The 14379-nt window shown below is 35.4% G+C and overlaps 1 protein-coding gene across 1 annotated transcript; it reads left to right on the forward strand.

The window, feature by feature from the left end:
* Positions 1–12831: 12831 nt before the first annotated feature.
* LOC112749456 (probable F-box protein At4g22165) lies at positions 12832–13731 on the forward strand. The gene has a single exon (XM_025797705.1). The coding sequence runs from the start codon at positions 12832–12834 to the stop codon at positions 13729–13731; it is 900 nt and encodes a 299-aa protein (XP_025653490.1).
* Positions 13732–14379: the final 648 nt, after the last annotated feature.

Below are 14379 nucleotides of genomic sequence, written 5' to 3' on the forward strand. Positions count from 1 at the left end.
TTGAAACATAATTTAAATTTAACTAAAAAATGACACTGAATACTCAACAAAATATACTTTAAATTCAGATTGAATTGAATTTCGGATGGTCGAATTTTGCATACTATTGAAAGCCACGTGTGGAAAGTGGAAACAGCCATAATATGTAAATAGAGAAAGCTTATTCAATCAAGTTGGATTGTTCTGATGCTTAAAGCCTTAAACTTATTAGTATTCTTAAATAAATGTTAGAGATTTTTATTAAAAAAAAAAGTATTGGGGTTCGAATCCATGTAGTAATTTAATTTATTGGTCACGATAAATCTTAAATAAAGCTTCAATCCACAACAGATTAATTCTTGACCTGTCAGGTTGAAAAATACCGTTAAAAAAAAAAAAAAAACTTATCCTCCCACACATTGTTATATATGATCTATCTATTATAATATATTTTAAGAGAGGACAAAATAGTGTTATAACAAATGAATGACATATAAAATTTTAAATTTCATATAAAATTATCATGTTATTATTCATTGTAATAACATAGAAAAAAAGCATCTATCTTAAAACTATATTTATATTACTATAGAGAATAACATCTAATCATCTATATATATTTATGAAAGTTGTGGTAGGCTTAGAGAAGGGGGGTTGAATCTATGCCTTCCTTTTTAATTACTGTTGTTACCCTTTTAAAACAGATTTGCAATTCTGATTCTGTTTTAATTTAGCAGCGGAAATTTATGAGACAATTTATTTTTGTCTCATGAATATCAGAAAACAGAACACAGCAGAGAAGAGAAAAGCTAACACCAGCATGTATCCTGGTTCGGTTGCCTTGTGCTATGCAACCTACATCCAGTCTCCTCCACAACTGTGGAAGAATTTCACTATAGTAAACAGTATTACATACACCAATCACAGGATTGACCCAATCCTTTCACACTCAAGTTCTAACCTAACTTGACATTGGTTATGCTAATACCTAACTATACCTCTTAGTGCTAACCCAACTAAGAAAGGGATACCATTCAGATACTAGATACAAGACACTTAAACAACCTAAAGAAATCAGAAAATAACTCTAGGCTTTTCTCTCAGCCTTTTTCCACTCATGGCTTTTTCTCAAGCTTTCTCACAATGCCTTTTCTCTCAAGAAATTACAGAAAGATAAGCTTAGAAAAGTACATTACAATCAGTAAAACATGAAGGAGATTGACTTCATCAACAGCCTCTGTGCTATGCGAAAAACCAGATTAGCAAGCCTCTGATTCAGTTCTTCATACTGGCGGAATGCACCTTTGATTAGGTTACACTGTCCAGTTAGTTGAACTTCTTCAAAGAGCTTTCTCAGAACAAACACCTCAGGTTCACTGGTTTTCTCTCCTTGGTTTCTGAGTGAACAGCAAACTTCTTATATCTCCTTGCATGTGGCTGAGTTCTTCTTCCAAGGTCAACACCTTGAGCCTTGAGCTTCACCAACCCACAAGCTTACTTTTTCTTCTCAAGCATCAAAGTAGAACCTTTGCTTCTGACTTCTCCAATATGACCGAAAGCCACAAAATAATAACCATGGAAATCTTCTCATGGTCAACTTGATCTTAGCCATTGAAAAACTACTTGGTCCCCAAGTATCACTTGTGACCGTAGATGTGAAGCAGAATAGGGCAGAGACCAACTTTTCCTTCAAAGCCATTTTCGGGTAGTGCAGAGAGTTGGGAAGAAGGGATGAAGATTTGATGCATGCAAGATGAGATGGATTACCTTTCTTAAGCTTGATTTAGCTTGGGATTTCTGTTTTAGCTTCTGTGCTTCAAGCTTCAACTCTCTCTCTCTTGCTTCTTTGGTTAATGGCTTATGGAAGAAGCTTTTCTTCTCTTTCTCTTTCTTGCTTTTTCTGAAATCTTGATGTGACTTGATTAGAGAGGAGAGGAACGTTGCTTTGGTTGGAGCAAGATGGAGGGAATTGTTTGCTGAAACAAAATTGGGCTTGGATCGGGTAGAGATATGCTTGGCTCATTTTAATTTCTTAAGCTTGCTTCCTTTTGGGCTTTTGCTTGGGCTCTTTATTTGCTTTCAGCCCATCAAACTTGTTTTGTTTCTCATTCCATTTGGGCTGTAATTCACATTTTGGCCTGCAACACAAAATAAATAATTAGCAACATATACCTATTAATTAAACAAAATCTAATTATTTATTTTGCCAAAAATAATGTTTGTCATCACTAATTAATTAGTTAATTTCTTAACTCAACAATCTCCCCCTTGATGACAAACATGATTTTAAGCAACACTCAAAAGGAAATGAGTTTGAGTTAAGGTTTTAGAGACTCCCTTTGAATGATGTTACTCCCCCTTTCCTTTTCAACAGTAGCTCCCCCTGAATTTGAGCTCTTTTCTTTTTGTTCCTGTTTACATTAAGCTTAAAAGGAGCTGTTCAAGATGTAACTTGACTAAGGGATTCTTATACAACCAGCAACACATATTCAGCCCAGTATCTCTTATCATTACAACAGCCAAAGCATATTGTAAAACAACAAAAAATTGCAACAACAAAGTTCAGTTCTAATCCGAAACAAATTTCAGAAAAGAATTAGCAGCATCAATAACTTATCAGCAGCAATCAACTAACTAATCAGAAAAATCAGCAGCATCATTCAACTGAATCAATCGACTGAATCCTATTACTCCCCCTTTTGTCATCAAGGGCGGATAACAAGCAAGAGTAACAAAAACAGTACTATAGACCCTGCAAGAGAGGTTAGTGCACAGCCAAAAGAACTAACTAAATAACCAAAAGTGCATCAGTGTTCAAAGTTATTACAGTTATCCAAGATAACAAAAGTATACCAAATAGCAGCAAAATAAAACAGAGTTTATGAGACAAAAAATTGAGGAGCATCAACAGATTTTGTGAGACAAATCTAGGCATCAGAACCATTCCCCTCCGAAGCAGCTTCATCCTCAACATCAGTGGCAATGTCTTCATCATTTTGAAAATTATCAATGAAGGTCATGAGCACAGCCACCCTATCCCTAGATTTCTTCAGAAAGTTCTCATGCTTGCTAGCTAGTTTCCTTTGTTCCTTACTCATGGCAATCAAGTGGTTTGACTGGGAAACAAACTCTTGAGCAACATCCTTGACCACATTCAGCAGAGTGGATTTCTTCCCAGTGGAAATGGAAGTACCCTCAGTGGAAGGAGCAGAAGAATCCTCAGGGACATAGTCATCATCTTCATCATCTAGGACAACTCTTTCAGATCTAGTGGGTCCTTTGTTCTGTTTCACTGAACCACCTCCCTTTAGATATGAATGTCTATTTTCATATTTCTCATTTGTCAAGTCAACACCAAAATACTCAAAAATACAAGTTAGAAACATGCCATAAGGAAGAGCTTTGTCCTTTTCACTTCTAACAGAGTCAAACATGTATCTAACCATCAAATATGCAAATGAAATTTCAGTTTTGGTGAGAAGGGCATATAAAACAAGAGTATCAGTGTAGGAAACCCTTTGATATGAGCCGCTTTGAGGCAGAATAATATGATTGACTATTCGGTGCAGTTGAGCACGCTCATATCCTAGGGCTTTGTGAGTAGGTGTAATGCCATCTATTAAAGAGATATGTTCACAAATACTAGCCAGGGCATCATTGTAAGAAACACCAACTCCTTCATCCCACTTAACTGACGTATAGGCACAGGGCCCAACATCAGTATACTTCAAAGCATCACTGACGGTCTCATTGTTTAAAACGATATCTCGGCCCTTGACATACGAATGAGCAGTGCCCTCATGATAAGTCATGTTTGCATAAAACTCTTTGACCAACAAGGGATAAACAGGTTTTTTGATATAAAAAAGGTGATTCTAGTCCAAAAAAATCAAGTTATCAACAAAAGGAAATCCTTTTCTTTTCAAAGATGGCAAATCAGCAAGAAAAGAGGGACATAGGGTACGATACTGGATAACCTTCTCATAAAAATCATTGTTCATGGCAGATTTGAATCTATAAGGGTTATAGTTCGAATGAGAAGTCAAAAAGTGAGCTTTGTGATCAAAAGGTCCAATGTCTGGTTCTTTAACATTCTGGAGAGGGACTCGAGTGTTACCTCGTTGAGGGCGCATTGGAACCGACCTGGATCTTGGTTGAGATGGTTCGGGTATGGGTTCCTCAGTCGCCTGACGTTTGCCTTTGGAGGAGCCAGGCTTTGCTGAACTAGGTTTTGAGGAGCCAGGCTTGGAAAGTGTGGCCTTTGGTGGTGGCGTCGGCTTGGCAGAGGCAGAAAACCTTGGAGTGTTTTTGGTCCGAGCCATGGGGTCACAGCGATGAGGAGAGGTAGGAGGAGAAGGAGAAGGGGTAAAGGTGCGGTCTTGAGAGCGAGTGGATGGCTTTGTGGGTAGCTTGAAAACCTTCTCACGAGGAGCCCTTTTTGCAATGGTTTTCTTCCTCATTTGGTTAGTTTCAATTTAAGAAGAGGAGAGAGTAGTAAGGGTAGTGGTGAAAACTGAAGTGATGGAGAAGGAGTTATGGAGGGAAGAGAGGGAGTGTTGGTAACCGTACCCAAAAAGCAAGTTTCCAAAACCATGCAACTGCATCACCATTTGAAAAGACTTGAAAAGACATGACCTCATTCAAGAAAGATTTTATTTGATTTTAAAAATTAATTTTAAAATTTTTTTAAAACAACAATATTAACCTGAAACACCTTTTTGGGCCAAAATTAAATCCTATTGAAAATCTTTTGGGCCACAAAACCTTTATTGAAAACTTTTCATGAAACACATGAGTCATCAAAAACTAACACACAAGATTGTAACATTCATATTTGGGCCTTGAGGTGATATGATATTAATGAAACACATTTGGACCACACTAGATCTGAATATTGAGGTTGGCCCAGATTGAGATTCATTTGAAACAAGCCCAGAACACGTTGACTTGAGGGAAACGTTCATCACCTGCCCAGAATTGTCTCATACCTGTTTATGAGATAAAAAAAGCTCCAGCAAATACATCAGTATTTTTCAAACAAGGAATCATAACTCAAAATTCCTAGACAAGTCCTAAGCATGCAGAATCTATCCTCAGCTAATGGTTTTGTAAAAATATCTGCCAATTGCTCCTCTGATTTAACAAATTGAATGCAAATATCTCCCTTTTGGACATGTTCTCTTATTGAGTGAAATTTCACTTCAATATGCTTAGTCCTAGAGTGCAAAACTGGATTTTTAGAAATATTAATGGCACTCATATTATCACACATCAGGGGAATATTTTCAGCCTTTAATTTGTAATCAGCAAGCTGTGTTTTTAACCATAAAAGCTGAGAACAACAAGAAGAAGCAGCTATATACTCAGCCTCTGCTGTGGAAAGGGCCACCGTTGGTTGCTTCTTACTTGACCATACATTTAAGGACTTCCCAAGGAAGCAACATAAACCAGAAGTGCTCCTTCTATCAACTCTATCACCAGCAAAATCTGCATCACAATAACCAACTGCAGAAAATTCATCAATCTTAGGATACCAAAGACCAAAATTGGATGTGCCATGAACGTATCTAATGATCCTTTTAACTGCAGAAAGATGTGACTCTTTTGGTTTGGATTGGAACCTAGAACACAATCCAACGCTTTGCACAATATCGGGTCTAGAGGAAGTTAAGTACATAAGAGAGCCAATCATTCCTCTATACCTAGTCTCATCAACATCTTTCTCAGTTTCTCCCTTATCTAATTTAGAATTAGGATGCATGGGAGTTCCCATGGGTTTGGCATTTTCCATACCAAATTTCTTAACTAATTCCTTGGCATACTTCTCTTGATGAATGAAAATACCTTTTTCAGTTTGTTTAATTTGCAGCCCAAGGAAGAAATTAAGTTCACCCATCATACTCATGTCAAATTCACTTGTCATGAGTTTTCCAAATTCAGAACAAAGGGATTCATTTGCTGATCCAAAAATAATGTCATCAACATATATTTGGACTAGAATAAAAGAATCATTAGAGTTCTTGATGAATAGAGTTGTGTCAGTGGTGCCTCTTTGAAAACCATTTTTCAAAAGAAAAGAGCTAAGTCTCTCATACCAAGCTCTAGGAGCTTGTCTTAAACCATAGAGAGCTTTAGATAGTTTGAAAACATGATTAAAATGCTCTTTATTTTCAAAACCAGGAGGCTGCTCCACATACACTTCTCTATCTATCACTCCATTCAAAAATGCACATTTCACATCCATTTGGTATAATTTAAAACCACAAAATGCAGCATAAGCTAAGAGAAGTCTTATGGCTTCCATTCGAGCAACAGGGGCAAAGGATTCATCAAAGTCGATTCCTTCTTCTTGGTCATATCCTTGTGCCACCAGTCTTGCCTTGTTCCTTGCAATTCTACCATCTTCTCCCAACTTGTTCCGGAATATCCACTTGGTGCCGGTCACTTTCTTTCCACTTGGCCTTGAAACCAACGTCCACACTTGGTTCTTTTCAAACTCAAGAAGTTCATCCTCCATAGCTTTAACCCAAGAAGGGTCACTAAGTGCTTCCTTGACATTTTGAGGCTCTATTTGTGAAAGAAGGGCAATGTTTGAACCTTCATTTGCCTTTCTAGTGGAGGACCTTGTTTGCACTCCATGAGAGACGTCCCCAATGACAAATTCCTCAGGATAATTCTTCAAGAATCTCCATTCACGAGGTCTGGTGGACTTGGAGGCAGATTCAGTCACCAAGAGATTCTGTGTGCTGCTGTCTGCAGAATTTCCTTCAGATTCATGAGACAAAATGGAATTGTCTCTTGAATTTTCATCATTTGCTGTTTCTGGTTCAGCTTGTCCAGAATTCTCTTTTCCATGATTCTGAGCAGTCTCATCCTCCTTTTGAGCTTGATTTCCTGCATCAACATCTTCTAAAATGCTTTGCACCAAGTTAGTATCACAGAATGTAACATGTATGGACTCTTCAATAATTCTAGCATCTTGATGATAAACCCTATATGCTTTACTAGTTGTGGAATATCCTACAAACAAACACTCATAAGCCTTTGGATCAAATTTTCCCAAATTTTCTTTGTTATTTAAAACAAAACATTTGCATCCAAAGATGTGCAAGTAATCTAAGTTTGGTGGGTAGCCTTTCCAAAGTTCATAAGGGGTTTTCTTCAAAAATTTCCTTATGATTGTTCTATTTAAAATGTGGCAAGCTGTGTTAACCGCTTCAGCCCAAAGGAATTTTGGAACATTGCTCTCACAAAGCATAGCTCTTGTCATCTCTTGTATGCTTCTATTTCTTCTTTCCACAACACCATTTTGTTGTGGTGTTCTTGGACAAGAGAAGTTGTGAGATATTCCAAATTCCTCGCAAAAGGATTCAAACAAATTATTTTCAAATTCAGTTCCATGATCACTCCTTATAGAAGAGATTTTCAAATCCTTTTCATTTTGAATTTTCTTGCAAAAAGGTTCAAAGGCCGAAAAGGCTTCATTTTTGTGTGCAAGAAATAAAACTCAACCAAACCTAGTGTAGTCATCCACAATTACCAAACCATAATGTTTACCACCTAGGCTTTGAGTTCTTGTAGGACCAAATAAATCAATGTGTAGCAACTCAAGTGGTCTTTTAGTAGAGATGTCTTCCTTTGGTTTAAAAGAACTTTTTGTTTGTTTTCCCATTTGGCAAGCATCACAAGTGATGTCTTTGTCAAACTTTATCAAAGGAAGACCTCTTACTAATTCTTTCTTTACAAGTTTGTTTATTTGAAACATACTTGCATGGCCCAATCTCTTGTGCCATAACCACTTTTCAGATTCTTTGGAGTGAAGACAAGCTACATTTTGATTCTTTAGTTCATCAAGAGTAAGTCCATACATATTATTGAAACGCTTGGCAACAAACATCACTTCATTTGTCTTTTCATTGACAACACAGCATTCAAGCCTTTTGAAAACAACTAAATATCCCAAATCACACAGCTGACTTATACTTAAAAGATTGTGCTTTAAACCACAAACCAAAAGTACATCATCAATGAAAGTAGATTGCTCATTACCTACTTTTCCAACAGCAATGATTTTACCTTTACCATCATCTCCAAAGGTCACAAAACCTCCATCATACTTATTTAGTTTGATGAAGTAGGTTGACCTTCCAGTCATGTACCTTGAACATCCACTATCCATGTACCACATGTCCTTTTTGTTCTTGGATGCTAGGAAAATCTGCATGATGAGTTTCAAGTAGCCTTAGGTATCCAAATTAATTTGGATCCTTTGAAGTTAATCCATCTTGGTTGCCCAAGTGCATTGAAATCACAAATAACATTGTAGACTTTGTTTCCTACAACTCTCTTTTCAATGAAGCATTGTGCATATGAGTGACCAAATTTTTTGCAATTAACACAATGATTTTCTGGTGTGTGATGCTGAAACTGATGTGAGTTATATTGCTTGAAATGATTAAAGTTTTAAAATTTTCTGGTTCTTGGAGGAGATGCATTTCTTTTGACAAACTGATTTTTAGTAAAGTTATTCCTCTTTGCAAAAGCATTTTCACCAGAATTTTTTTGAATATTTTTACCTTTCGAGAATGAGGTTTTGTAGTGAAAAGTTGGTTTCTTGAAAGCGGCCTCATTTTTCGAAATATAACCCAAACCTGGCCGGTTTGAACTTGGACTAGTTCTTGGTGAATACTCAGCTACATTTGTGTATTCTTCATCAGATTTTTCTTCACATTTTGAAACATATCCGATACCTGATTTGTTTGGTATGGATTTGGTATTTGATGAAGAAGCCACAAATTTTATAGAGGATGTGTTAGAAACAACATCTTCCTTGGCTATGTAGCCTAAACCAGATTTTTCAAACAATGGTCTTTGACTTGCAAGTAGTTTGTCCAAGTTGCTAGAGCCTTGAGCAAATTTTGCTAAGTCACCATTCAACATTTTAATCATATCATTTAATCTTTTGTTTTCAGCAATTAACTCATGTGAAGGATCCACAATGTGCTTTCCTTTTAATTTTTCAAGTTCAGATTTTAGAAATCTGTTTTCTTCAATGATGTCCAAAGCACATTCAGTTTCCTTCACTTTTTCTTTTAAAAATTCATTTTCAGCTCTTAACACATCTCTTTCAGATCTGCATCCATTGTATTTATCAAGCAGTTTTGAGGTGTTTAAGGTGAGATCATCAATAATAACATGCAAGTCCTCAATGGTCAAATCATAATAATTTACCTCATCAAGATTGTTGTTTCCAGCCATGAAACAGTCTTTGTCATCTCCTTCAGATTCTTCTTCTTCATTTGAGTCATTCTCAAGATCCTCCCAAGCTGCCATGAGTACTCTCTTCCTTTCCTTCTTGCCTTTGTCCTCCTTTTTGAGCTTTGGACAGTTTGACTTGAAGTGTCCAGCCTCCTTGCAATGATGGCACGTCACTTTGCTCAAGTCTATCTTGTGCTCCTTTGAACTTGAACTCTTGTATTTGCCTTTGTTCTTCATCATCCTTCTAAATCTCCTAGCAAAAAACAAAAGTTCGTCATCTGAAATACCATCACTAGACTCACTCTCTTTCGATTCTATTTGTGGCTTGAGGGCTATTCCCTTTTTCTTTGAGTCTGTGTTTGTGTGTGTGGCTTCATAGGCAAGGAGTTTTCCTCTCAGCTCATCATAGGTTATGGGACTTATGTTGTTACTCTCGGTTAGGACAGTGGCAGTGTTTTCCCACTCTTTTGTGAGGCTTCTAAGGAGTTTTCTCACCAAGGTTTGTTCTGCATAGTTTGTACCCATAGCATCAAGGTTGTTGATTATGATTGAGAATCTCTCAAATGCTTCATCAATGCTTTCTCCATCCTTCATGCTAAACATCTCATACTCTTTTCGCAGCATATCAATCCTCGTTTCTTTGACTTGTTTAGTGCCTTCGTGTGTAACCTGGAGTTTTTCCCAGATTTCTTTGGCTGTCTTGCATCTAGACACCTTCCGGTACTCTTCAAAGCTGATAGCACAGTGAAGAAGGTTGATTGCTTTAGCGTTCAGCTCTATCTTCTTCTTGTCATCTTCATTCCATTCAGCTTCTTCTTTCGGAGTCACCACTCCATCAGCACTTGTTTTTGTTGGGATCTTGGGACCACTCACAACGATCTTCCATAAGTTGTAGTCAATGGATTGGATGAAGATCCTTATCCTTTCTTTCCAGTAGGAATAGTTCTTTCCATTAAAGAAAGGTGGCCGGTTGTTTGACTGGCCTTCAGTGAGGGTGTAGGCAATTGTGGTTGTGCCCAGATTGTTCGCCATTGGATCTTTGCTCCAAGCGGTTAAGCTTGATTCTTGAGACCTTAGCTCTGATACCAATTGAAGGTTGTGGTAGGCTTAGAGAAGGGGGTTGAATCTATGCCTTCCTTTTTAATTACTGTTGTTACCCTTTTAAAACAGATTTGTAATTCTGATTCTGTTTTAATTTAGCAGCGGAAATTTATGAGACAATTTATTTTTGTCTCATGAATATCAGAAAACAGAACACAGCAGAGAAGAGAAAAGCTAACACCAGCATGTATCCTGGTTCGGTTGCCTTGTGCTATGCAACCTACATCCAGTCTCCTCCACAACTGTGGAAGAATTTCACTATAGTAAACAGTATTACATACACCAATCACAGGATTGACCCAATCCTTTCACACTCAAGTTCTAACCTAACTTGACATTGGTTATGCTAATACCTAACTATACCTCTTAGTGCTAACCCAACTAAGAAAGGGATACCATTCAGATACTAGATACAAGACACTTAAACAACCTAAAGAAATCAGAAAATAACTCTAGGCTTTTCTCTCAGCCTTTTTCCACTCATGGCTTTTTCTCAAGCTTTCTCACAATGCCTTTTCTCTCAAGAAATTACAGAAAGATAAGCTTAGAAAAGTACATTACAATCAGTAAAACATGAAGGAGATTGACTTCATCAACAGCCTCTGTGCTATGCGAAAAACCAGATTAGCAAGCCTCTGATTCAGTTCTTCATACTGGAGGAATGCACCTTTGATTAGGTTACACTGTCCAGTTAGTTGAACTTCTTCAAAGAGCTTTCTCAGAACAAACACCTCAGGTTCACTGGTTTTCTCTCCTTGGTTTCTGAGTGAACATCAAACTTCTTATATCTCCTTGCATGTGGCTGAGTTCTTCTTCCAAGGTCAACACCTTGAGCCTTGAGCTTCACCAACCCACAAGCTTACTTTTTCTTCTCAAGCATCAAAGTAGAACCTTTGCTTCTGACTTCTCCAATATGACCGAAAGCCACAAAATAATAACCATGGAAATCTTCTCATGGTCAACTTGATCTTAGCCATTGAAAAACTACTTGGTCCCCAAGTATCACTTGTGACCGTAGATGTGAAGCAGAATAGGGCAGAGACCAACTTTTCCTTCAAAGCCATTTTCGGGTAGTGCAGAGAGTTGGGAAGAAGGGATGAAGATTTGATGCATGCAAGATGAGATGGATTACCTTTCTTAAGCTTGATTTAGCTTGGGATTTCTGTTTTAGCTTCTGTGCTTCAAGCTTCAACTCTCTCTCTCTTGCTTCTTTGGTTAATGGCTTATGGAAGAAGCTTTTCTTCTCTTTCTCTTTCTTGCTTTTTCTGAAATCTTGATGTGACTTGATTAGAGAGGAGAGGAACGTTGCTTTGGTTGGAGCAAGATGGAGGGAATTGTTTGCTGAAACAAAATTGGGCTTGGATCGGGTAGAGATATGCTTGGCTCATTTTAATTTCTTAAGCTTGCTTCCTTTTGGGCTTTTGCTTGGGCTCTTTATTTGCTTTCAGCCCATCAAACTTGTTTTGTTTCTCATTCCATTTGGGCTGTAATTCACATTTTGGCCTGCAACACAAAATAAATAATTAGCAACATATACCTATTAATTAAACAAAATTTAATTATTTATTTTGCCAAAAATAATGTTTGTCATCACTAATTAATTAGTTAATTTCTTAACTCAACAATTTAATTTAACATTAATCTTATAGTTTCACACACTAAATTATCTAATTCTATAAAAAAAATTATAATACAAAAAATATTATTCATGTCAATGGTCTAAATTTTAATATTGTATATTTTATTTAGAGAAAATTTTCATTTTATAAAAATCATTTTATTTATCTTTCTATTTTTTAATTTATTTATAATGTATAAAAAAGATAATCAAATAATAACACAATAAACTCTTGACATATTAAATAACTTCTAATATTGTCACATAAACATTTTAATGAAATTATCATTTTATAATTTTTCTATTATCACCATTTGTTATTCTTTTTATAATTTTATGTAGTGTTTAGTGTTATCTGTTAATATTTTTTTACTTTTATTTCTGTGTAGATTTTAGTAGTAACGATATTATTTTTCTTTAATAAATGTAAATTGGTTAATAAAATTTAATTTATTCTTTTTTTATTTTCACTTTTATTTATATTTATTATATAAATTAATATTTACTTCACACATCTTTTTTATCTCTTTTTATATAATCTTATACTTTCCACTCTTTCTCTTCCGTCTTTGCTATTATTTTACGCAATTATTAAAAGTTTAAATTTGGTTGATGGTTACCATTCTTTATTTTAGTTTACTAAACTATTTGTTCATTATATGTGAAGTGATGAATACCTAAAATACTATAATATATGATATTTTTATAATGTTTTATATTTTTTTATCTAACTATGTTTATCAATTAGATATTACTTTTATCATTTATATGTCACCTTTTTTTACAATTCACCTACGATATTTGAAGGCACCCTCTCAAAATTAAGTCAGAAACAAACTCGTATTCTTGAAGAGAAGGAGATTTACCATCTTACAATGCCAGAGCTGCAAAACAACATCATTCGTGGATCTTGTCATGGATGGATAATAACCGTATCAATAGATGAAGGCACCATCCGAATGATAAATCCATTTACAAAGGTTTGCTTCGATCTTCCTCCGATTTCAACTTTTCCCAATGTAATTGATATTCATGGCGACAAATGCACTTATGATTTTGAGGAGTATGTTGGCACTCTAGATACGGTTTACATGCGTACGGTCAATGTTTCGAAGGTTATTACGAATTCAGCACCTAACAATGATGATTTTAAGGCCATGGCCATATATGGAAATAGTAAAAAATTGGCCTTTTATTTTAAGCCCAATAGTCCGAGATGGATCGAGTTTCCAACAGATCATGAGGAAATTATGGATGTCATATTTTTCCAAGAGAAGATATATGCAAAGGGCTTTGACTTCGTACTATATGAATTTGATATAAAGAAAAATTTTGCAGTGGTCGGAGTTTATGAAGGGACACCTCCTGAAGAACTTGACTGCTCTATTTCCCAATATAGCTATTTGGTTGGTTGTGATGATGATGGAAGTTTATTGATGCTCGTAAGATATGTTCTTTCTCTGATGCCAACAGACTCTCGGCCCAATTTAGAGACTATCAAATTCGAGGTTTATAAATTGAATGAAAAAGTATGGTCAAGAATATATAATTTAGGGAATTACGCATTACTTGTTGGACTCAATTCTTCAGTTCAGATATTGGCAAGCAATTGCAAAGGAAATACCATCTATTTTACTGATAATATGGATGGAATAGGCCCAACAGATTATGTTCGGGGTCATGACATTGGCATTTTTAATTTAGAAGATGGTAGTTGTGAAAGAGTATTATCAGATGTTAGTCTTTTTTGTCCACCTATTTGGATATTACCCTAGTTTAATCATTTTCTTTTCTTTTTTTTTTTTTCTGAACTTTTTATTTAGAGTGAATACCTCGTTCGACCCTGATTTTTTTTGGAACAGATTAGTTTCTATACAAAAAAAAATAACATTGACTTTTTTTTGGCACAAGGACCTCATTGTCCTTTTGAAATAATTGTCAGGGACTGGATTGAGTTTTTTTTTTGTCAAGAACCTTGTTGTCTTTTAAAATAATTATAAGGAGCTGTTTTGGAATTTTCTCTTTTATTTATGCTTTTGGATCAAGGCATGTTTGCCTCCTTTTTATATTAGCATACAAGTTTGATATATAATGGTGAGATATATTTAATTATTTTAGTTAAATATTATTTATTTGTCTGCGTATTTATTTATATTCTTCACTTGCGTTTATGGAGAATTCTCTAATAAATAATATATTATTTAAAGATTAATTAAAATATATGTAAACTAATACTAAATTTAATGTTTTTTTAGAGTAAATAGTTATTTATAAAAAACTTGACTATTGACAAAATTAACTAAAAAAAAATTTAAATTAACGTTGTTTTTATGAAATTGTTTAATTTAAAATTGACTCTGTTAAAAATTTTATAGAATACCACTTTTATCATTTTTTTCTATCTCAATCCTTTAACCAACTAT

The sequence above is a fragment of the Arachis hypogaea genome, chromosome 15 (assembly GCF_003086295.3).
Source record: "Arachis hypogaea cultivar Tifrunner chromosome 15, arahy.Tifrunner.gnm2.J5K5, whole genome shotgun sequence".
NCBI lineage: Eukaryota > Viridiplantae > Streptophyta > Magnoliopsida > Fabales > Fabaceae > Arachis > Arachis hypogaea.